The sequence below is a fragment of the Perna viridis genome, chromosome 15 (assembly GCF_037379345.1).
Source record: "Perna viridis isolate PV_CMFRI_1.1 ecotype Kerala chromosome 15, ASM3737934v1, whole genome shotgun sequence".
Taxonomy (NCBI): Eukaryota; Metazoa; Mollusca; class Bivalvia; order Mytilida; family Mytilidae; genus Perna; species Perna viridis.
The window spans coordinates 1,542,648-1,569,225 of record NC_142459.1 but is presented as its reverse complement, the minus strand read 5'-3'; the positions used below and the strand labels follow the sequence as shown (position 1 = coordinate 1,569,225).

At 32.6% G+C, this 26,578-nt stretch overlaps 1 protein-coding gene across 1 annotated transcript in view; it reads right to left on the bottom strand.

The window, feature by feature from the left end:
* Window positions 1–26,578, bottom strand: part of LOC148596482 (uncharacterized) — a 141,474-nt gene that overhangs the window by 34,805 nt on the left and 80,091 nt on the right. The window contains exons 16-22 of the mRNA XM_088563120.1: window positions 25,395–25,415; window positions 15,586–15,663; window positions 13,386–13,401; window positions 10,431–10,591; window positions 8,541–8,594; window positions 7,206–7,322; window positions 6,545–6,664 (exon numbers count right to left, since the gene is read on the bottom strand). Of these exons, the coding sequence (XP_088419246.1) occupies window positions 6,545–6,664; window positions 7,206–7,322; window positions 8,541–8,594; window positions 10,431–10,591; window positions 13,386–13,401; window positions 15,586–15,663; window positions 25,395–25,415 (567 nt within the window). The remainder of the gene's footprint in view (window positions 1–6,544; window positions 6,665–7,205; window positions 7,323–8,540; window positions 8,595–10,430; window positions 10,592–13,385; window positions 13,402–15,585; window positions 15,664–25,394; window positions 25,416–26,578) is intronic.

The following is a 26,578-nucleotide window of genomic DNA, read 5'->3' as shown; positions in this document are numbered from 1 at the left end:
ATGTCATTGAAATGGAATTGAATCCATTTCTGTGGGTCCTTCCGTGGTAAAGATCCTGAACATCAGCCATACACAACATATAAAATTTATCACACAAAACTCATCACAGCCGAGACACAAAACAGTTACACAAAAACCTTGAGGTTTAAGTTCAAGGTTGAAGGTCATCATCCATGGAGCACTTCATCTTGAGCTGATCTACCCTCATGCTAAATAACAAAAGCCTATACCAAAACATAATAAAGTTACAGCAAGACACCCTTTGTGACAGACAGATGAAAGCGCAGACACACTATTTTAAGGCATCCACCACAAAGTGTAGAGGCCCTAATAAGACAATATTCTATACAGCAAGTTCCAGTCAATAAGGACCCCAGATCTTTTTCCTCAAATCTGGAACATTCTGTATGTTATGACAGTTTTCTGACAATTCTAGACTGTCAGAGTGATATGATTTAGTATTGTGAACATGATTTTTTTTGGGTATTGATAGTATTCCCTGAAGCTTTGATGAGGTCAGGGTAATACAGATGAAAAAAGGAGCACTATAGCAAAGGTTTCATTAAGAACCAGCTAAAGTCAAAATGTAGACAGTTCAAAACGTGGATATGGACAGTTCAAAATCACAATAGGCCCAATTCTCCCTTTGATACATTTCGAAGGTGTAGATGGTCCATTTTCTCTAATAAGCGTGCTCACTGAAAAGATAATGAAATCCCTGCTACAGCATATTAGAGGCAAATTTATTAGACTGGATGAAGAGGACAGGACACCAGCCCAACCAAAATGCATGCTGGGTACATTTTTGAAAAAACAAAACAAGGTTTGTACATTATATCATCAAGTACCTAAGATGATCTGGAACTTTATGACCCTCCACATTTTGGAGGTTTTTATCCAGAATTTCAATCCATAACAGGAAACCTATGGTATCTTAGAAGTATTGAGTGTAAGTGTTTGTAAGAATCAGGTAAAATCAGAAAAATCAGAAACATGCATGTCAAAACCCCAACGATATGACAATAAAATATCACTCAACGATGCTTTCTCTATTTGAAAAAAGACCATTATTTGATCTCTGCATCATTGTTCAATAGAATGTTAGAAAAATGAGATTTTATGATATGGAAAATCTGTCTGTTTTCCTTGATTCTGATGGTACAAATAGTCAAATTACAATATCAAAATGATGTTTTTTTTTCATACCATGTTTCACCTACTGCCCGATTCTTACAGGGACTGACACTTAAGACAAATTAAGACAAATTTGAGGTTTTCTGATCATCCCTTGCCATTTTGAATGCCTCCTCATTTTCCATTTTTATCCTAATATAATTAAAAACAACTAACAGACCCCCCCTCTCCTTTCACATTTTTCTTGGCTATGAACAATGTAAAACAACATTCCATTTTTTATTGAAAATGAAAATGATCCTTAAAATTCTTAATTTTGTGTTTTTCCGACCCAGTCGGTATATTTTCTCTTTTTACCCTTTGACTTTAAAGACATTCTTCCATGGAAACTCAAGTCGCCTGATCACAATACTGTTTCCCAATTGGCCAAATTCTGATAACATAGTGGCATTCAAAAAAACTGTATGGAAATTGCACATGCATGCCATTTGTTATTTCCTGAATGAAATGCAGAAAATTAAAAGTAGAAAGAACAAAATTTTACAGCGTCTGCTATCTTTTTTTAAAAGATATTACTTGTTAAACATACAGTATATACCATGGCAAAGTTAAACAAAAAGGAGAGAGTAATTTGCCGTTCATACAAACTTTAGAGACATGCAACGGTAAACACCTCTTCATTAAAAAGTAAACCCCCCCTACTGTTAAATGGATTTAAATGAAAATTGACCAAAGATTTAAGTGCCATTCTGTGTAAGAATTAGGCAATGGGTGGCACATCAAAGTTCTCAATTTTGTCTTTTTTGCCTCAATTACATTTAATACATCTAGAAAACAATTTAAAAGCTATTTATGACATAGATATTTTTTTACCCCTTATATTGAGAAAATGTGCAGGAAAATTCTCCTGCCATTTTCCAGTGCATTTCAACTAAATTTTACCTATCAATATCTTAAAAAAGGCTAATTTTAAAAACACTTTGATGGTTACTTTTGGTGGTTATCAGGTATAAATACTTGGTTAATGCAATAAAATCTCTGTGTGTTTCTTCCTTCATGTGCTACACCTTATACATATTTTGCCTGAATCTTAGATGGAGAAGTAGTAAAAAATTAACTATGAAAGCCCTTACCTTGTATATTTTTTGTCCTTTCAATAGAAATTTAGAATTCCGAATGGCTGGATACATTCCGAATGTTCGAAAAGTAAATCAACAATAATACAAGTACCAGCAAAACACATTCAACATAGGTCATAGGTCATCAAATATTGTTCCTCAGTGCTTATTATTTCAACCCATTATCAAATGAGAAAGTCAGGTAGTAGAAAAAATTCAAAGCACAGACAAATTCTATAAACTCCACCAACAGGTCAGAGAGGCAGAGTTGACTTACTAAATGATCGCTAAAGAAAAAGTGAAAACAGGAAAAATTAATCCATCATACAAAGTGAAATTCCTTGTGAATGAGAATGGTTGGAAATGATTTACTTCTTTTTGAAAAGTTAAAGAAAATTGATGAATCACAATCAATAATTCCAAGAAAATTAGAAGCCAAAAAGTTCCAAAAGTATATATCCAAGTTTGGTACTTCTAATTTGTTAAATGGTTGAAAAATAATTTTGGTCTCCACATAAAAAGGTGGACAATTGAATTAATTTGTTATGTCCAATGTTAAATTGTTTTACTCTAAGTCAACTTAAACAATCAAAAAATGAATCTTTTCATTTTTGCTTGGAGCTTTGTTTTCCATGTTGTTTTCCTATTCTTTATTCAAAGGCAATCATCATAAATCCTGTCTAAACCAAATTCAATATATATACAATATAACCTGTGTAAACTGAACCCCATTGGATTAGTTATGGAGGTAGACCTAAGGTTAGGAACACAGCTCTTATAAATCATTGGAATGTTTGTATTCAGCGTTTTACTTCAATCTCATGTAAGCATCAAAGTAACTTGGATTGATTTCATTCCGTTTCAAATGAAAGCTTAATACGCTTTGTTGAAATTGAATATGATACAAACATATCACTGATTTCAAGAATTATGTCCCTTACCCTGGTTTGATTGTATAATATAATAGATCCCATAGTTTTGTCTCCACGGCAGGGTAAAGTCACTGAGCAAGCATTTCATTTACTCCCACCAGAAAAAGCATGGAGTAGAACAAGTGTTTGGTTAATACAGATTTAAAATACTTTTAACTCAATTGTAAAAAGATTAAAAAAAAAGGGTTTGGTTCTGACAGATTTTCAACTTATTAAGGATTCATAATGCACAGTACTGAGCAGATAAATATTTAATTTTTTAAGGTAAGTTTTAACCTAGTGTAATTGATCAAATCATTGTAAAATTTGGTCTGTTGATCACAATATTGTTAATATTATATTAAATTACCCAACCAACTGTTAAACTGTTAAAGTATAAATCTGTTGTCTGGTTTTAATCAGTTATATACAGTAGTCATTTAACAGATGCCAAGGCCAAACAAAATGAAAAAAAAATTGGTTCTCTGGTCAATTCTGTATAAAAAAACATAACTAATATACATGTAAATATTGCAAGTTTTGTTTCTGGTACATATTATTTATCTGCCTTTTTTTCTACTAAAATGAATATTCAAATAAAAAATTGGTCCCTGTGTTTTTTAAATTGCTAATTTTCATTTTAACCAGAGTTTTTACACACTCAACTAAATATCATATATTGATCGTTTTGACTTTTTTAACTCATTAAAATAGACAATTCCATTTTTGTTTTAATAACACCCCCCTCCCCTTAGAAAAATTATAACTATATAAAAATAGGACATGTGGTATGAGACAAACAAAAAGCTGAGCAATAAACACTTAACCTTCTACCAGTCACCAAACAGTTTTCAATGATGGGTAAAACCCATACCATAAAGCAAGCTGTCAAAGGCCCCAAAATAAACAATGTGAAATTATTCATAAAGATGGAAATCAAAATCATTTTCTCAGCTTAAGACAATATTTCACAAATGATATCAAAAGTGCTAAAAAATATAAATAATTATAAAAGATTTGATAAAACTATAAAACTTAAATGGATACCCTTTCTAAATTTATTAGGAAACTTTGTCAGAATGTACAGACAGACAGACATCTCCCCTTAAGATAAGAATCAAAATTAAATACATAAAGTATGTTCATTTACTAAGGGAATGGAAGTTTATCATAGCCTGGCCTAATCCAATGTTTTTAATTAAAATAACATTTGATGGGCAATTTTACATGTGATAATTTGGTGTGTATTTATCGTCAACAATTAAATTAAACTAAATGATTTATTTAGGTTTTCTCACACAAATTTATTTTTGGCTTATCCTAGACAATCAAATATTTTTTTACTGAATATTAGAAGAACAGGTATGGTGTATTTGTCAAAGAGACAACAACGGGATGAAAATGTCAGCCCAAGACACCCATTGGTCTTCCATGAATGACGAGGAAATCCTCACACCACAGGGCAGGCCGCAGCTGGCCCCAAAACATCATTACATAAAGGTACAGCGAAAGAGTTGACCTTATATACTCAAGTAACATAAAAGTAAACTGAAAGTGAAAACTAAATTAAAATATCTTTTTGACTTTCACAGTATACCCCAGGCAAGCAAGCAGGAAGGTAATAAAGACAGCCTCCTAGAAAAACTATAAAAAAAAACAGTGAGCAATACTCCCCCTCACTTATAAATACCCCCCACACCCCACACCCCCATTTAATAATATGCAACATTTGACCTCCATATTGATTTGAATCAAAATCTAAAACAGAAACTCTGTTCTATTAATAGAGATTCTGAAAGAGCTCCGTTATATTCCATTCAGTGAAGTAGGAGAAGTAATGGATAAGAAATGGGTATCCCTCTGCCTAATGGAAAGAAGGAAGGATTGACATGCCTATCACTATATACCCACACTTTCTAAATTGGGGGTAAAAAAAGGGAGGAAAACAACTCAATAACAATGAAACAAGACAGTTATTGTGGGTCATAGGTCATAAGAAAATACTCAATTTTTTTCAGTTTCAATGCCCTTGAATAGACAACAATGGAAGAAAAATGAAAACACAACCAGGCAAACTGGAAAAGGGGAAATTTATCTCTAATCTTTCAAATTAAAGGGAAATAACTAACTTGACATTCATATTCACAGAAACTCCATTTTATCATTGTTTTACCACATGCTAGCCATTTATATGGCATTGTTTTACCCCAAGCAATAGCGAGGTTTTAAGTAACGATATAAATGGTCAGCGGCCATCAGCCTGAGGTAAAACAATGATAAAATGGAGTTCCTGTGATTTATTTCAATTCTAATACCATTAGTTCTTTACATCTTTTAATAGATGCAGCCTTTGTGTTGCAGGAAATGTTTATCACTTTTTTACCATGGATGTAGTTTAAAGAGTTTTGAAACATGACATATTAGAATGGTGAATAACCCAAATTTTCATCCATGGTCTATTTTCTGTTTTAATGTTTTGGCCATGCTCTTGTTTGTCCTTCTATTATGATGCTGTGGTGTTCTTGTTGATACCGTTGAGAAATATAACTCATATATCTTTCATAAATAGGTGAAATTACACTTATTTCTTATCCTTTTTTATGCGAAACTTGCTAATTATTCATATTCTTGAGATTTTACTTCTTTGTTTTTCACATTCAGGGGGAAATAACTTCATACTCTATCATATTCTTGGGAAAATAACACCATTAATTATCAAATTCAAAGTAAATAACTCCATTATTTTTCATCTTCAGAGGAACTAACTCTATTACTTTTTAGGTCTCACTAACCACTTCCGGGTCAAATGGCCACCCCTATTTAGTACCAAAAACACACTGAACCAAGAAATATGCATTGTAAGTGCATTATTGGTGTGTATTCTGATTAAAAGTAGTCTAAGTAAAGCTGAGAATGTGTACTTTATAATCATATTTGTAATTTACTACAAAAGTGTATGAATATTGTTTACATGTGTGAGTAATTTGCCTCCATGCTGTCAGTTAGCAGAAAAGGTAAAAATGTTGATTTTAAGTATTTTTTATTCAAGTAAATTTTGTGAAGAATTTCTACAGTCATCGTACCATTAGAGTAATGATTTTGAAAGCCTTATTTTCTAAGCTTTGCAATGGTATGCAACTTTAAGGTGTTATTTGTCCTGGGAATTCACAGTGAAATACTGAAAATTACTTGTTTAACATGTAAAGTAATGGAAATGTTGGAAGTGGTTAGTCAGACCTTATATTCAGAGTAAATAACTCCATTATTTTTTCATATTCAGGTAAAATAATTCCATTAATAATTAAATTCTGGGGAAATTTTTTTTATATTTAGCGGGAAATACCTCCTTTATTTTTGTCAAATTCAAGGGAAATAACTCACCAGTCTCTCCTGCTCATTAATGAATTCCTCTAGCTGTGTCATGGCTGTATCAGCCTCCTTCTCTGCCTCGGTCTGTAACTTTTGAGCCTGTTCTACCTGTTCTATTAATATTTTTCTCTCCTAAAAATAGATAAGTTAAGACAATTACTGATAAATACAAATCCAAATTTAAAAAAAGGGGGGGGGCAAAAATATGTGGAACATAGAAACCCAAACCTCTACATTTGTCTATGGTTCTGTATTTCATTCTTGGATTAATGAAATCTCCTCAAATCTTTCCTCAACTTTGAAAGGAATTTATCAACAGACATTCTAGTCAAACATCCAATCTCCCTAATAGCAATTTTATGATGTGTTACTTTATCATACATAACAATTTACCAAAACATTCAAAATGCCCTCTGCTACTTACGTTCACCATTTCTTTATTATTTTTATTTTGTGTTTTTGAGTTTCCAGATTTCAAAATATTTGTGTTTTGAGACTTACTGACTCCCATTTCTGCTTTTGTTCCTGGAACTGCAAATATATGTGTTTTGAGACTTACCGACCAATTTCTGTTTATGTTCCTGGAACTGCAAATATTTGTGTTTTGAGACTTACTGACTCCCATTTCTGCTTATGTTCCTGGAATTGTATGTATATGTGTTTTCAGACTTACCGACTCCCATTTCTGTTTATGTTCCTGGAACTGAGATTTTAAGTTGTTGACTTTTCTCTGTGTCTTAGCAACTGTCACCTCAAGCTGTTCTTCAAGCTCACCAAGGCGCTCTCTTGTCTAGAAGGTTAAAAAAGGTTTATAATAATTTCATGAAAAGTAACTATGCACAGATTTTCAGTACAGCATGAAGTTGCATGCATAGTTGTGCTCAGTATAAAACCATGTATACAGGAAGTTGATATCAGACAGCAACCAATATCACTTACAATGAAAGCAAAGCTGTTAACCTTCAAAAACTCAAATGGTAGGAGATTTCCTTCTCACAATTTTCTCAAAGCAGAAGATTTGCCAAGTTGTTAAATTTGCAACATAAATTCAAACAAGACAGGAGAAATTACCACCAATGTAGCTAGATCTCCTTTTACAGTAGCAGGTGATTATGTTTTTTTTTTTTTAATTATTAGAAGAGTTACCACCATGTTTGTCCCATCAGTGTTACAACTACTTACAAACCAAAATATCAAATCGTCCATCCATTGTAAAGTCCAGATTATTGTTTCAAAATTTAGACAGGCCAAATGACAGATAGATGGACTGACAAATTAGGTGATTCCAATGTACTCACTTTTTTTGAGTGGGTTTATTTTCTGGCATTTACAACTTACTGAGGGCAAAACAAGTTTTGCTCCCAAAAAATAATTTCAATTGCAAAAAATACTAATGCCATTCATCGTACATTTACATTAACAAAACATGAAATCTTTTATTCAAAATTGTTCAAAGAAATAGACTATGTTACTAAATATAGAAATTAAATGTAACATATAAAACATATGTCTGTTTCCTGTTTTTAGACAGGCTTGGACTCAAAACCACCGACCAAGAAATATTACGATCAATTTTTTTAAAAAAATGTTTCTAGAAATAATGCCAAAAGTAGCTGGTATCAAAATGGTTACTCCTAGCCATGGATGACGCAAGTATGGAAGCTGGTTACAATATTACCAGCATACATTGAATGTCCAATAACAAATCAAAGATTAAACTTTTTCTAAAAATTAAATTTGACCTTCATTTCATCACATGAAAAAAAAATATATCATAATTTGTAAAAGAATCTACAAAAAACTGTTCTAATTATTGCACAGACAAGGATTGGCAGCTGCCTGCCTGCTCAGTGTACTTCCCTGGTAACTGATTTTTTTCTTTCAAAAAACTTCAACTAACCAACCTGGAACTTTTTTTCCTTGGTAACAGGAAACAAACATATACTCTCTTCTGGCCTAATCATACATTAATATTGGGGAGAAATGGTAGTGGGGGAATGAAACTCACCAGTTTCCTATACTGTACATATCTGCTGTGCATTTGGTCAATGGGTTGTTTTGCCTGAAATAGAAAAATTTAAATCATCACTTGGATTTTACCTCCTTAAGACACATGTACACAACAGATCTGTCTAAACTGAACATCTGTGTACACCAGCCCTGCCTTAATCAGACATATCAACACAAAACCTGTCTAAACCAGACACTCAGGTAAAAAGACTTGTGTTAAGACAGATTTTACTGCATAATTTTCAGGAATTGATAGAACAAAGTAAAAGTGGACATGGTGAATAGAACAAAATAAGACTAGATGAGGTGAATAGAACAAAATAAGTGGATGTGTTGAATAGAACAAAATAAGAGTGGATATGGTGAATAAAATAAAATAAAAGTGGACGTGATAAATAGAATAAAATAAGAGTGGATGTGGTGAATAAAACAAAATAAGGGTGGACGTGTTGAATAGAATAAATAAGGGTGGACGTGGTGAATAGAATAAATAAGGGTGGACGCGTTGAATAGAATAAAGAAGGGTGGACGTGTTGAATAGAATAAATAAGGGTGGACGTGTTGAAAAGAATAAATAAGGGTGGACGTGTTGAATAGAATAAATAAGGGTGGACGTGTTGAATAGAATAAATAAGGGTGGACGTGTTGAAAAGAATAAGTAAGGGTGGACGTGTTGAATAAAACAAAATAAGGGTGGACGTGTTGAATAGAATAAATAAGGGTGGACGTGTTGAATAGAATAAATAAGGGTGGACGTGGTGAATAAAATGACAACAGAATGGATAAGTCAACTAGACAACAACCCTATTGGGTTAAAAAACAAATTCTGCTCAAATGTAAGCTATGAACCGTCAATGAATGACGTGGAAACCCTCAAACCACCGGGCAGGCTGCAGCTGGCCCAAAATCAACATTATAATGAATGACGTGGAAACCCTCAAACCACCGGGCAGGCTGCAGCTGGCCCAAAAACAACATTATAATGAATGACGTGGAAACCCTCAAACCACCGGGCAGGCTGCAGCTGGCCCAAAAACAACATTATAATGAATGACGTGGAAACCCTCAAACCACCGGGCAGGCTGCAGATGGTCCAAAAACAACATTATAATGAATGACGTGGAAACCCTCAAACCACCGGGCAGGCTGCAGCTGGCCCAAAAACAACATTATAATGAATGACGTGGAAACCCTCAAACCACCGGGCAGGCTGCAGCTGGCCCAAAAACAACATTATACACAGGTAAAGTAAAATTGTTGCCCCTACGTACTCCTGCAACATAAAATTTCACTGAAAGTGACAATGAAACAAGACACAAAAAGGCCAGCAGTTCCTGAATTGGGACAGGTGCAAAAGATACAACCCTCTCCCTTTTAAATCTGACCCCTAAGGAAAAAATAATACATGCAATTAAACACACCTAAAAATCAGTTCAAAAGTCTGAAGGTCTGAGTCCTGAAGGTCTGAAGTCCTGAAGGTCTGAGTCCCTTGTTAAAACAGAAATAAAGAAACTGTTAGAGACTACTGGCGGTTAATTCACATGCCAGCCCCAGACCAGTTTGGAATTCAGGAACTGACAGACATACAAACAGACAGACATTTATTTGTACACCATGACATTGCCATCCAAATACTAGCCAAAGCACTGATTCATAGGGCACACTCTGTATATGTGCACCCCTAAAATTGGGAAAAATATTTTTTTTGCATGAAATCTTGATTTTTCATATCTTCTATCCCAAGAAGTTTTTTTCCCCTGGCTTCACCAAGCCTGTAATTTTATTTATGCTCCCCCTAGCCAAAAATTCTAAATCAGCTATAGGCCTTAAGACATTCTCTTCAATTAAGATGAATTCCTGTATCCTACCCTAATAAAAATCCACTTACCCAAGCGTCATCATCTTTCAAATCAAAACTGTCTGTAAATTCTACAATTTCTCCTTCCCTCACTGGTTCAAGGCTCGATTTATTTTTCTTACTCTGTCGTGTCTCAACGTGTGCTGTATTAGGGTCCCCACCTTCATCTTGCATTGAAGTCTCTGCCAAATCTGAATTATACATTTTGTTAGTGTTAACATTGAAGTCTCTGCCAAATCTAAATTATACATTTTGTTAGTGTTAACATTGAAGTCTCCACCAAATCTAAATTATACATTGTGTTAGTGTTAACATTGAAGTCTCTTCCTGCAAACTGCAGTTTTCACACTATTTTTTATGATTTGTCAGATTAAACCTTTCACATGGAAGTAAATATTGTTGTCAGTCATCTTGAATAACATAATCAAGGTGGTAAAAGAAAACCAACATAATATATAAAGAAATAAAAGGAGATGAGCAACGCAGAATCAGAAACGAAAAGCATAAACCAGCTCAACCAGTAAGGTAAGCATCCTCTGCTTTTCTAAAAACACCCACCAAGGTGATCATAAAATGTCATGTCTGGGGTAGAAGAAAGTGAAAAGGAACATGAGGGAATAAGACAACAAATTGGTTTGTAAAGATGATAACCAACCCAACTCCTTCCTAGAAACTGTACAGGACACACCAAACTTCATTCAGCTGGAACTAGAAAAACTGTTGGCAAAGCTCACCTGGTAACCTCTGCTCCCCTCCCCAAAAATAAATAGACGGATGAATGGCATATTCTGTCAAGTGGACATATTTGCAGGTATCAATTTTCGTGGTTTAAAAAAATGATTAGTGTTATACAGTGTTATAAATCAATTTCCTGAGTACAATTTTTTTCACATTTTTCAGACCACCGCGAAAATTAGATCATCATGAAAATTAATACATTAACAGTAATTAGATGACAAAGATAATTGTTGTTTTCAGGTATCAATCAATTATTATGCAGACGATGATTAAAAATTTAATACATAATGGAGATTTCTTTTGCCTTCAAAACATTTGTCTCCCCCCATTCCAAAGTTCAAAGGGGTATACTACCCACAAAATTCAGTGAATTAGTATTATGCACAACTACACATAATGTCCCAACTACCTTCAAAGTTTTTCTAAATATGCTGCAGCAGTTTTATGAGGAGTTGCTCTTTCAAAAAAAGCATCAGACCTAAGATCAAAGTTCAAAGGTAAAGGTCACTAACCATAGAAATCAATACATCCTTTTTGGATGTGCCTATATGTAAAGGTACATTGCCATAGAGTCCCCAAAATTTCTTGCTGAAATTTATGATATTTTAATTGCACCCTTATTCAACACTTGACTCCAAATATGGGATAAACTGAAGACCAGATTAACAAATTTATGCATGATTCGTAGCTTGAGCCTAAGGTCTCACTAACCACTTCTAACGTTTCCATTACTTTACATGTTAAACAAGTAATTTTCAATGTTTCACTGTGAATTCCCAGGACAAACGACACCTTAAAGTTGCATACCATTGCAAAGCTTAGAAAATAAGGCCTTCAAAATCATTACCCTAATGGTACCATGTCCATAGAAATTCTTCACAAAATTTACTTGAATAAAAAATACTGAAAATCAACATTTTTACCTTTTCTGCTAACTGACAGCATGGAGGCAAATTACTCACACATGTAAACAATATTCATACACTTGTGTAGTAAATTACATATATGATTTTAAAGTACACATTCTCAGGTTTATTTTGATTACTTTTAATCAGAATACACACAAACAATGCATAGGTCTGAGTTGGTCATTTACTTTTGTTACTTTGTATGTATTATTTTAGTTATTTTATATTCTTTGTTGTGTGTGTCTCTTTTCCATGTCTGGTTTTTGTCTCTGGATTGCATTCTTTTAATTTTTGCTATAATAATTTTTCTCTTGATTACCCTAGAAACAAATTTCTCATATGTTGACAAATATGGCTTACAATAAAAGAAAGAAAACATCATAACCAATTTTCTGCAGTGTTTGCTTATTTACATGAACAACTATAGCAATTAGGACAACACCCTTCACTAGAAGAATTACGTTTAAAAAATTGCACAGCTTTTAATGGAGTTATGGCCCCTGAAGTAGCAATTTAACATTCTAAGTTTCTGAGTTGACCTTCATCCACAGAAGTAATAGTTCATAGAATTCTTGATTTCCTGGTTCTAACAAATCCAACAGAAATCATGACAAGTATCTCACAAATTAAAAAGAAATCATAAAAAATCATGCACAAAATCTACATGACTCTTACAGTCACTTGTACTTTATTGTTTTGAAGGAAATTATAAGTGAGGAAACATGAGATGGAATAATTGTTTTATACCCTAAAGTGTTATTCTTTGTAAGAATCAGGCAATGGGTGAATCATAATAGATAAAAACACACAAGTCTTTCATTGGCATTCATTTCTTTCCTGAAAGTCAGTATTTAAGAAGTTTGATTATATGAAATGCATTGCAATTTCATCATTAAAGGGAAATAACTGATCATTCTACTTGCTGTTCAGATGATGTCTGATCATTCCAATTTCTGTTCAGATGGACAAAAAAATAAAATTGATTTGACAGACAGACAGACAGACCAAAATGGGAATAACAGAGTGCCCCTTCTTTCAGAGCTATGTATGAAAATTAACTTAAGGAGTCTTCAGGCAGGAGGTGATACATGTAAAAAGAAACCCATAAAATTCACTATTATTTCTGATTCAGAAGCGCCAGAAAACCAATTTTAGTTTTTTCATTTCATTGTTACAAGGTAAATATTATATAGATATGTTATTGTGCAAACTACCCATACATAAAAATATAGTGTATTAAAACAGAAAAAAGCATTGTTTGTTTTATGGGTTTTTTAGCACCTTGTTTCCCTCTACCAATGGCAGTGTCTGAATTTTATTTGTCTTGATCATAACTTACCTTTACCTGTTCTGCCCTGTAAAATAAAAAAAAAAAGACATTGAAATTATTTAAGATAATAATGAAGTAAATATGTGGAAGAGATTGTCATGAAATGGGCAATGAAGGGGCATCATCAATGCAGAGTTAATCTCCCCCTTACACTACCATCAACCTAAATCTTACATTCTCCACTCTTGTCATCTAAACTGTATAGAGTGAAGAAATTAAAATTTATGTTGACAGCAGAGTACATACCACTCCAATACTTTTATAGGCTCTCTGGGGTTGACACTGACTTTTATACAGGAAGTGAAAATATTCACAGGGCATGAGCTTTAAGTACTTCTCCATCTAAGAATCAGGCAAAATGTGTAAAAAGTGTGGCACATGAAGGAAAAAAAACAGGGATTTTATTGCATTAACCAAGTATTTAAAACTGATAACCTTAAAAAATTACCATCAAAGTGTTTGTAAAATTTGCCTTTTTAAGATACTGATAGGTCAAATTTAGTTGAAATGCACAATGGAAAAACAGCAGAAAAACTTTCCTGCACGTTTTCCTTATATAAGAAGTCAAGAAATGTCTACAACACAGATGCTTCAGGGTAAATTTAAGTAACTTTTCATTTTTCTGGATATATTGAATATATATGAGGAAAAAAAAGACCAAACTGAGAAATATTATGTGCCACCCATTGCCTGATTCTTACACAGAATGGTACTTTATTAATATAAGTCTGCAAAGCTGCTGCTGATGTACCAAACTAATTAGCATAAAGGGGCGGGGTTTAACAGTGGCAGAGATGTAAAGCTTTAAGTTAGAAAAAGTAATTCTCAGTGCAGGAGTATGACTTCACAGTAACCAGTCCCTACTCAGCAGGAGTACACTTACTCTACCAGTGTACCTGGTCCATGCTCCCAGATTGTAGTGGAGTCCAAGTTGATCATTTACTTTTCTTACTTTGTAGGTATAATTTTAGTTATTTTGTGTTCTTTGTTGTGTATGCCTGCTTTCCATGACTGGTCTTTGTCCCTGGATTACATTCTTTTGATTTCCACTAGAATCTTGATTCCCTTGATTACTCTTGTATAAAAAAAGTAAATAACGACAGTAACCTTGGAAACCTGTACTGTTGCTAAGGACAACAGGTATGATCATCCCCTTACAAAGGTTCAAAAGGAAAAGGTACTGTGAGAGCACTTTTATTCATGGATACCAATTTTCGTGGATTAGGGTTAAGTTTATGGATTCTTGAATTCATGATTTTGAGGTTGTCAGTATACACATTAATGGAAATCTCAGTTTGGTTGGGAACTAAATTTCATTGTTTAGCCTACCCATGAAATCAATGAAAATTGGTTCCCCACAAATAATAGTACTTTCACAGTACTTCATTAGACAAGATTTGACATTCAGGGTTTTTGTTTTTTGTTTTTTTTTTTTTTTTGGTCAATGGCTGAGTAAAAAAGGTTTGCTAAAATTTGGAATAATTTTAAAAACAAGCTAGACCAATCACTGTCTGGACCTGCTTTGCACTGCAGCTGTGATTTGTAGTTGCTGAGGAAAATGTGATAAAAAAAGTGTTACCGATAGATATATTGAATTACAGTATATAATTCATATAAAAATTAGAGAATTATAATTTCCTGGTAATATGCATAACTACCAGTTCATCTGATATTCTTGCTAAACACCAAGTTTTATGAAATCCTGTTGGGTAGTTGTAGAGGATTTTGATGAAAAGCTGATACATGATGATTTATGGTAAATTTCTAAGTTAAAAGGGACATAACTCTAACAAAACTTAAAGAATCTAAATTTCCTGACAGGCAAACGATATTCATGATATTCTTGCTATGTACCAAGTTTCAGGAATTTCTGTTGAGTAGTGAGGTTTTTTGTTAAATTTACTTTTTTCACAGAAAAATACTAAATAATTTATTTCTTACAAAACCTGCATTTACATAAAAATACTCCACGAGACAGTCAATAGGGTAGAATCTTTGGAATAGTTCATGTGGTAGATTCTCCTCCATATAGGCAATCCAATATAACTTTTTTTCAATTTCTTTTTTTAATTGGAGACTTCACTCAAATGTAACAGGTAACAGACAGACGAGAAGAAAACCAAACACACATGGGCATAAGAAGATATTATCTATATGTGAGAAATGTTGCATGAGAAGATAATATCTACAGAGAGAAATGTCAACTTACATCTCGTTTTGGAGACTTCGTAGGCAATTGTTTCCCTTTGTTTGACTGGCGGCTATTCTTTGTACTTGGTCGACTGTCCTGAAACATAAGATATTGATCATTAATACCCATTATCTACACACAGTAAAACCTGTCCAAACTCAACCTGCTTTGGACCTTAAATCTGGTTTGGTTTAGACAGGATTTTCATTTACCAAAAATTGAACTCTATATAAATAGATTTAATTGGGACTTTCAGAAGTATATGGTATGGACAACATATTTTGGGAACAAATCAAGATCAATCTCCCATCTCTACCATTTTTTCCCATGGTGACATATTAAGATCATTTTGATCCCTCCACAAACAAAAGTCTGAAATACTTTGAAAACTATTCAAAGTGACTTCAAGATTTAGAGTAGAAAGTGAAAGATACCTGCTTTAGTCAGGGTTCACTTAAAGAGATAGACCTAAAGTTAGGGACATAACTCTTACACATCACTGGAATGTTTGTGTCAAATCATTTGGGATTTAAACATATTTCTGCTTTACTTACTGTATCTGTTTACCCTCTCTCTTTAGAAGGGAGACTCCATCCATTGGGGTCAATCTCCCTTTTTGAGAAAGTCTCCCACATGGGAAACATAATTCTCCCACTTTCACAAATTTCTCCCCCCAAAATCTCCCTTTTAGCAGATATATTGCACTTATTATGTTCTAATTAGCTTATTAAATCAATATAAATACAATGTTTATATAACATAATAATCATTGAGAAACAATCAACAAATAGTTATCCTTGTTGTATTTATTACTCAAATTTGGATTAAAAACCCCTGGTAGACTAACAGAATTATCATAATAATTCTTTGTCTCATATTTGTACTTGGATTATTAGAAAAATTATCCTTTTTTCCATGAAAAAAGTCGTCATACTAAATCTCCCTGTTAGAAAAGCTGGAAATAAGAGATCTCCCTCTTTGAGCATTGAAAAGAATAACAGTTAAGTCTTACAGTTGAGTGTATGCACCTTCTTTATAACAAATCTGGTTTGGACAAGTTTATACTTTAAATAGGATTTAATAAAGACAGTTTTCTCCTTCATTCAAGGTTTTGTTTAATCAGGATTCTGTATTATTTGATTTTTGGTTGAGGCAGGTGCTTGCTATATTCATGGTTTGGAATAAATAATTATGTTTGCTAGATTGATAGTTTGGTATAGACAGTTGTTTGCTAGATTAATAGTTTGGTATAGACAGTTGTTTGTTAGATTAATAGTTTGGTATAGACAGTTGTTTGTTAGATTTATAGTTGTTACTGCATTGTCCCATCACTATACACAAACAAAACATTTCTATCCACCATAACTCTGGGGAGCAATGATTCCATCAATAAAATCATTAGTTTCCAAATAAACTGGCTGTTTGTCAATAGAATACCCAAGGATTAAATCATTAAATTTGAATGGATGTGGAAACAGATTTCATCATAATCCATTCAGTGTTAGTAACACAATATTAGATGTTTCAACAAAACAAACATTGGAATGGAGTTGGAGTTTAATTAATAAACATTAAATCTGTAGCGCTACCTAAACATCCAGAGAGAAAGGTATGGTTACCATAGTTTAACTAGAAAAATAAGACATCAGTGGAACTTAAAGTATATAAAGCCATGTAATGATGAAAAAAAGGGGGATGGCAAGAACTATCGCAAAATATATACAAGTCTTATGGTTACCAACATGTAATTTGACTTATATAAAAAATAAAAGCTGTAATAACTAACAGACAGACAGACAGACAGACAGACCTATAGACAGATGGATATATATCATTAGATGGGTGGAGGGACAGTGATTTCTAGTGACTTTCTATATAAGCAATTAAAATGTGTCAGCATATGAGGGGGCCCTGAGGATCCCCTTGGCTAAGTGTAGGACCAAGGTATATATCAGGCTCCTTTCATTGGGCTAACTTTAAGAAATAAAGTATCATCTTTTCCATAATTTTATACAACAAATTATTTTTAATTGTCCAATGAAACTCACTCTAAATATCTGAGCAGTGATCAATATTTCTTAGAATCCCAACTATAAAGGTGTATTTATTTGTGGCAATCAGTTATGTGGGTTTTCAAAAGTCCAGTTTGAAGACTTTAGAATTTGAAAAATATATTTTATAATGTGATTTTAAGCTTTGGCAATGAGGAGCTACATTTACTTATACTCAAATGGCATATGATTACCGTAAAAGTATTAAAATTTTCGTAATGCACTAATTTCCCTATTTTTGCAGTGGACAGAAAAGCGCAAAAAATAGTATGTGATAGTAATTTTAACACCATATAACGCTAATCAGTTTTTGAAGCCGTGAAAATAGATACACACGAATTCGTTCATTTGATAGAATCCAAGAAAACTTAGGTAACCGCAAAATTAATGTGTTTCCATTAGTTAATAATACCGTGTTGTTATAGTTCTGATGTCTTGTCAAACGGATATATGTAAGATTTCTTATAATATATAGTGTGCGTCTGGAATTAAAGTTCAAACAATCACTACCTTTCTGCATATGTCATTTCCAGAATAGTTAACATCCAACAGAACAAATTTGAACAATTCTTATTTCAGGCTGGGATATATATAGAATATTGCAGATGATCCACCACTATTATTGGCTTCTGAATTTATTTTATAAGTGAGCAACATAAACCACGAAAATTGGTACCCCACAAGAAATAATTCTGTTGAAGGAAAAAGAACAGATACTGTAAAACACAACATGTATCATCATCATATAACCCCTATAAAATAGTCAACAGGTGCAAATCCCAACACTTTGAAAAGGAGGGGAGCCAGCCCAGGTTCCTCAGAAAAATGGGGGAGCTAGGGCATTACTTGCCATATTTTGTTAATATTACACATGAAAAGGACACATTTTCCAATAAAAAGGGGAGTGCCAACCCCATTCACCCCTAAAATCTGGATCCGCCACTGGTAAATACTTACAGTGAACAAAGAATAGGAGAGAAACTTTGAATGTAGGTAGTTATTTTATAAATAAATATGGAAAAAGAATATTCAACTACATGTGTACAGAAAAAAGTTACTAAAATAACAATTATTAAATCTACTAAAAGCCCTGACTGGTTTCCACCTTGATCTTACCTTAACTTTTGTAACAGTCAATTTTATCTTTTTTCCTTGTGTTGCCATGACAACTTATTGACAACACAAAACTGTTCATTGATAAAGTCCCCAATCTATTCAATACTCTCCATTGATATCTTATTTATGAGAAAAACATGTAAAACTGGAATTGATTTAGCATTTCCTTATAAATATTGTAGGATAAATTAAGCCAATTGTGCTCTGATAGTTTCCAAACGTTTCCGGACTTTCCAGTAATTGCTACATTTTCATTTCCATGTGTTTCTATACGAAGGAATACCTGGAATAATTGTTTCAAATTGTTCTTTTTGTTTTGTATCTCAATATCACTGCTGGTAATAATTTTCTATTTATTTCTGAAATGAATTGATTTTTTTTCACGTATTTTAAAATGATAGACCATAAAAGTCTCACAATATTTTGCTATTTTTCTCCCAAATTAGAATCATTGTTGGGGAGGAAGACTTCACTCTGCACAGAAAAAGTGGTAGAATCATATAACTTCTCCTCTGCTTTTAAAATCATGTTTCTATTAATAGTCATGATGTAATTCAATTTCGTTATTCCTTTTCACAAATTTCAAGTAGAAATTCGTACCATTTTTGTTTATAAGAAATACTCAAAATAATGAACTAATTTTTCACACAAAAAAAAAGAAAATCTACATCGCAAAAAATCTATTTCCAGTCTTTACTTGTTGTAAACTATTGAAACCTCCTTATTTCTTAACAACAGGAGTTTTGTGTATAAAAGTTTTGCACAATCCTTTTTTTATGACAGATATTTTAGCAGACACGTTTATATTACTGATAAATTTTGGAAATGAAACAAGCCATCATGGTTGTCATTCCTTTTCTTTTATTCATCCCATAATGTTTTAATCACAACTTCACATTGGTCTCTAGTTTTTAATTCCATCATCATGTTAAACCATTGCATGTTGTTAAATGTTAGACCATGGAATAAAATTTCATTCTTCCAGTTAATATTTTAAACTACTTTCCAAAATAAAAGATTTAACTTTTCAGGAACTATATTCCAGAACACATGATTGAATTAATTAAAGTTTTCCCATTCCACAATAACTTCTCTGATTGGAACTCTCCTGTTAGAAGTCCAATAAATACTATTCTCGTGCTTTGAACTTTAAACAGTTTCACCTTGTTAAATTCTATTATCATCCATTTTTGAAAAATATCTCTTTACGTCAAGTTCTTTATTTCATGTCATAATTATAGTCAGAAAAAATAAGTTGAATAGAAATAATGCCTTTTTTCAAGAAAACATAGTGCATTGCTTTGAACTATTGGGTCGGAACTATTATTGATGTTTAATTAAAAATCTTCCTTTTTATCACAGAAAACATCTAACGAAATCAATTGGAAATTGGAAATAGGATCAATGAATACTAAAATTATTTATTTCAATATCTTTACAACCAACCTTTGTCTGTTTGCTGATATGAAGAAACAATGATTTGGGTGAGAAGGGGGAGCTAGATTTTAGGAGGAAGTAGGAAATTAGTAATTTAACTATCAAGAGTGGTGAAATGAAGTTTTGCCTAATTCTTACAAATGATTACATTGAAAGAAATTTTAATGTGCCTCCTCAGAGCCCCTCCCAAGAGAACCCCCTCCCCTCATAATGTTTAGTCTACATATCAAGTTGTGAAGTGATCTAAAGATCACCGCTGCAAAAAAATTGAAGTGCAATTAAGTCCCACAACCATAAATTTCAGGGATGATTTTACTTTGTCAACAAACAAAATGGAAATAGACAAAAGCAGAAGTAAATATACAGTAAAAAAAAATCATTCAGAAAAAGTGAAAAAAAACCTGAAAATTTGTTAAATGGAAATGGCAGGACAATATGATCAACTACAAATGACGACAAACAATCCCACAAAATTTGAAAATAATCCTTTAAGCGGTTTTTCAGAAGTTACATCCACAAGTGTGGCCAGATTGATGCACGAATGGATGGACACTGGTATTTCTATGTTCCCTTCCATGTAATGGCAGAGGGGGCAATTGAACCCCCCCTGCATTTTTCTGAATTACAACCACATCCAACTTATTAAATGTTCAGTTGTGAGTGAGAAAGGCTCATTTCATCATTAAATAGACTTGTTTTAGAAATTAAGTAAACAAAAGGTTCAAATTATTCAATATTTCCAATTGCATGTTGATAGAAATCCATTTACTGAAACAATTAAGTACTTCTTGGTCTAAGAATCAGGCAAAATATCATAAGGCAAATATTTTACTGCATTATCCAAGTATATAAACCTAATACCTCTAAAACTGACCATCAAAGTGTTCGTAAACTTTGCCTTTTAAATATACTGATAAATCAAATTTGTTTGAGCTGTACTATGGAAAAATGAGGTAAAAAAAAATTTTCCCATACTTTTCCCCTATATAATCGTTAAAAAAATATCTATTTAACAGATGCTTCATGACAAATTGAAATAGCTTTTCAATTGTTTTCTAGATGTATTGAATGTATTTGCAGCAAAAAAGACCTAATTGAGAAAAATGATAGGCCACCCACTGACTGATTCTTACAATGAATGGTACATCAATCCTGTGAATTAAATGAATAGTATTAGTTAATGTCCTTAAGCTTCAGAGGGGGTATTCAATTTAGGCCACAAAATAAAATTATTGTTTTTCCCTTATCTCAATTATTCCAAATTTGGTTTTTAAAAAAAATGTGAAAAGTATCGTTCATTGGGGAAAAGGCAGTAAATGAATGTTTTTGGATTTTAAAAAATCAGAGCCAAACAAATGAAGAGTCATTCTAGTATATCAGTAAATATATTCTTCTCTATACCAGGCCAATAAAAATAAATTACTAAAAATCAATAATCATTTTTTTTATTCCAATAGAATTCATAGTTGCTACATCAGAAATTCAGATTGAAGCTTTTAGAAGATTGGCTCTTGTAAAGAATGGTTCAAAGAAATAGTATTGTCTGATCACAAAGAAACACAGGGAGATGCACTTAGAAACCGTCAATTATTGCTACTTTGGTAAAAACAGAGAACTATTACGTCAAATCCTTTTAGGCCAATACAAAAATAAGTATTTGAGGAGGGGAACTAAGAAGTAAAAGTAAAAGAAGTTTTTATATGTTAAAATAGTTCAAAAATGGTTTATACAATTGCATATTTCTTTGCAGTAACACCATTTCTCTGTTAGGGCAAGTAATTAAATAGAGATAATAATATTGGAAAAGGCAGTAAAAGTCAGTTTTTTTATAAAAAATTTAGGCCAAACAAATTAATTATCAGTTAATATAATGTTTGCTATATATGGCCTCAAAAACAAATTTATTCTATAATCAATTTCTTTTGATTCCAATAGAATTCATAGTTGCTACATCAGAAATTCAGATTGGAGCTTTAAGAAGATTAGCTCTTGTGAAGAATGGTTCAATGGGATAGTACTGTCTGATTTCAAAATAACACGGGAGATGCACTTAGAAACCGTCAATTATTCCTATTTTGGTAAAAACAGAGAACTATTACGTCAATTACTTAAAGGCCAAAACAAAAATAAGGTTTTGAGTAAGGGAACTAAAAAACAATAAAAAAAAGACTATGAATTTGATTTTGCAACTACATACCTGTTTGAGGTATAAAAAAAAAACCAATCATTTCAATGTTTGTCACCAGGTGAAACAAAATAAAAACTTTTAAGGCCAGATAAATGTATGTTAGAGTTTGAAGTACTCTTCAATAGGAAAAGGGCAATAGATGTCAGTTTCGGGATATAAAAAATTAGGCCAAACAGATTTGATATATGTAAATATATTCTACATAAGGCCAAAAAATTAAATTTAAGAAGAAAACCAGTGAGCATTGCTCACTAACTTGATTCCCCCTACTCCCAAATTTGATGACATGCATCTTTTAACCTCCATATCGATTTGAATCAATGTAGAAGGAGTAACCGATAAGAGATGGGTCGCCAATGTCCCTATATCAAAAAATGGCAAAGTCCATGTTTTGCTATGTGAAACCCCCAAATTGATTCAGATCAAAATCTAAAAAAGAAGGTGCAAAATAAAAAACATGTAATACGATTCTGTAAAAGTTTCATGTAATTCCAATCCACGATGTAGAAGAAGCAAGAATAAGAGATGGGTATCCCCCCTATATAAGGGAAGGAAAGACAGATGGATGGACAGACACTCCTATCACTTATACACCCTATTTGCCAGTAGGAGTATAAGATGGGTTCCCCCTGTGTAAAGAAAGGAACTACAGACGGAAGGAAGGATGGAAGAAAGGATGAACAAACGGATGAACACCCCAATCACTGTATATAATAATAATCAGTTTCTTTATATTCCAATAGAATTCAGAGTTGCTACATCAGGAATTCAGACTGAAGCTTTCAGATGATAAGGTTGTATAAAGAATGCTTCAATGAGATAGTATTGTCTGATCACAAAGGAACATGAGGAGATACACTTAAAAATGATCCATTATTCCATTAACAGTGAAGTATAGACTATTCTATCAATATTGTCTAGGCCAAATCATTAAATGTTTGTGAAGGGTAAAAACGACTTTACATTAAGGCAGAAATTAAAATGTTTGTTAAAGGCGAACAGATTTATTTCATTAGGCCAAATCAATTAATATCTGTTTAAGGTTTGAATGAACCAATATTGAGGCAAAAAAATATTAAGATTTTGGAAAATTTTTGCAGCTCCCATTAACTCCATTAATATGGAACATGAAGTCAGATGCATTGTCATGCTATGCAAACCCCAAAACATGTGTTGTTGTTTTACAGCACCCAAAAGCACTTACAAAATATGGCACATCTAAATGAAGTCACACATTAAATTTGAAATCAGTCCATCCATTGGGAGCTGAGGTCTTGCATGTATTTTTGTGACAAAAATTTTCTCTTTGATCCTACAGTGACTTAGTCAAAAGAGACAGCAAGTTGATATCTGATATCACTCAGAATGACTTACAACATATGCCATATCTATATGAAACTACACATGAAATTTGAAAGCAATCTATCCATTGCGAGCCGAGATAAATACGACGAAATTTCGATAGACTGACGGATATAATGACAAATAGTCATTAGGTGATTACAATATACCACAGACTCGTTGAGTGGGAGTATAAAATCATATCTTTTTTCCTTGAAAATAATGGTATTAATAGTCAAATAATAAAGTGTTGGTTTATTTTATGCCATGTTTTCCCCCAATGCCTGATTCTTTCAGAGACTGATACTTAAACAGTCTATGTAAAGCCACAACAATAAAAGCAAAACTTAAAAATCTTTAAAATAAACAAAATACATTAAATATACAAATAAATTCATGTTTTGCATAAAAATGATTATTAGTTTCAAAGCTTAACAACAAGGCCAAAATAAATTAATTGCATGTTTCTGGTTTTCCGAGCCTACCCCCATTACTGACGCTGACTTAGAATTTAGAGTATCATTGATCTGCAAAGTATATGATAATGCACATAATGCACTTATGCAAAAGTGTAACATGGTTTTTCAGCATCTGTTGCACGACCCTTTGGAAATAAACAATTAAAAAAATAATTTTTTTTGTAAAATAAATTGCATTACCTACCTACTCAACATATTTTTTTGTGGTTGACATAGAAAGCACACAATTAAATCAGTTTGGCCTAAGGTTTAACTTACTAAATTAACCTGATGTAGGGTAAGGGACATAACTCTTGAAATCATTGCTATGTTTGTATCATATTCAATTTCATCAAAGCCTATCAAGCTTTCATTTGAAACAGAATGAAATCAATCCAAGTTACTTTGATGCTAAAATGAGATTGATGTAAAATGCTGAATTCAAATGTTCCAATGATTAGTAAGAGTTGTGTCCCTTACCCTAGGTATACCTCCTTAAGAAGTTTCAAGAAAAATCAAGCACAGACATAATACATGGCAAGTAAAACAAAAAAAGGGCTCCACCTAAAAAAATCAGCAAATAAAATAATCTTAATTCCAAAATACCCACTTTTAATCTTAATATGAGATCAAGTAAAAAGGAAAATTCAAAGCCATTCCATAAAAAGAGTTACCATGGTTACTGTAAACCATGAAATAATGGCAATTTTATTTTCCCTATTATGGCACCTCTTCAATTTATTTTTTATTATAATATGTCATTTCTAAGTGTTCCAAAGCTTTTAACAGAAAGTTGGTATTTGGTAAAAGATTTAAGTACTTCTCTGACTAAGAATCAGGCAAAAATGTGTATACAATGTGGCATATCAAGAATAAAAAACTCAGGGATTTTATGGCATTATCCAAGTATTTTTACCTCATAACCTCAAGAAATAAGCATCAATGTGTTTGTAAAGTTTACCTTTTAAAGATATTGAAATCCACTGTAGTAAAATGATGAGAAAAGTTTCCCATGTTTTTTTCCCTATATAAGCAATAAACACATATCAATCCGGATACATTTTTTAATGGCTTTTCAGTTGTTTTGTTTTGTTTTTCTTTTTTTTTTTTCGATGTATTGAATATATTTGAAGCAAAGTAAACAAAATTGAGAAAAATGATGTGCCACCCATTGCCTGATTCTTACACAGAATGGTACTTTAAAAGCAACACACGGCATAAGTTGCGGCTCCATACTTTCCCTCTTTTTCTCCTCCACTGCAGCGTGACAAAAAAGTTTGCATAATGTAGCATGGAACAAATCATGACTTTTACAGCAAATAAAACAGTAAACTTCAGGAAATTGAGTGGATCTTCCATTGACTGAAATGCCTCAGGTCATTAACTGGATCATAATCTTTTTATTATGATATTGTTATATAAATACTAATTTTAAAGCAATATCAACTTTAAAAGGTTGAGAATATACTTTAAAAGGTCAACGTTTACCTGTATACATAAAAGTGATGACCCAGAATAACGTTTCAATCAATTCAAGGATATACAATCGAACTCCACTCGGATGGCTCGAACACCTGGGATTTCTCAAACACAATTCAAAGTACCAAAATTTTCTCCTATATAATCAGTATAAATAACCTTGGATTTTTCGAACTTCGATTTCTCGAAAACTCGAACTGACTAGTCGGTCCATTCGGTAATAAATCTCAGAGAATAAACCTCACTAACTCGAACTCATCAGCCATTTTGTCAGCTTGGGTAATAAAAGGTGTGAAAAACTGAAACCCTATCATTAATCAGTGTCATTTTAGTTAATTACAGGTAATATTTAAGTCATCACTAATTAGGTAGTTTTGATAAAACTGATTGAAATTCGAGAAAGTCGGTGTGATGAAAGCATGAAAGAAAATCAGATAAAAAACATATTATTGACCAATGAACCCGCACTCTGGACGTTTTTAAAAGAAAACACAGCATTTTTAATGTCCATAAATCAACATAATCTTCTGAAAGCGAATGAAAAAGATACACTAACACAACTTCGGAGGAAGTAAGCAATTACTAACGATAAAGTCGAACTCGGACCGCCAACGAAAGAAATACGGAAATATACGAACTTCTATTTCTCGAACTCCCGATAACTCGACACATTTCAATGGTCCCTTGGAGTTCGAGCTACCGAGGTTTGACTGTACCTGAATACATCATCACCCCATGTTTACTCTAAGTTGTCCATAAACATTTGAATGGTCTTTTAAGTACCAGTTTATATAAAATTCAGACAATGCCAATGGTTAAGTGATTCATGATGTACAAAAAAGCTCCAAAGAAATGATGCTTTCTCAGTCTCCATATGCTAGAATTTTACATAACTTTAACCCTTTCAGTATTCAGATCTGTATTTGTGAGAAAATAATACA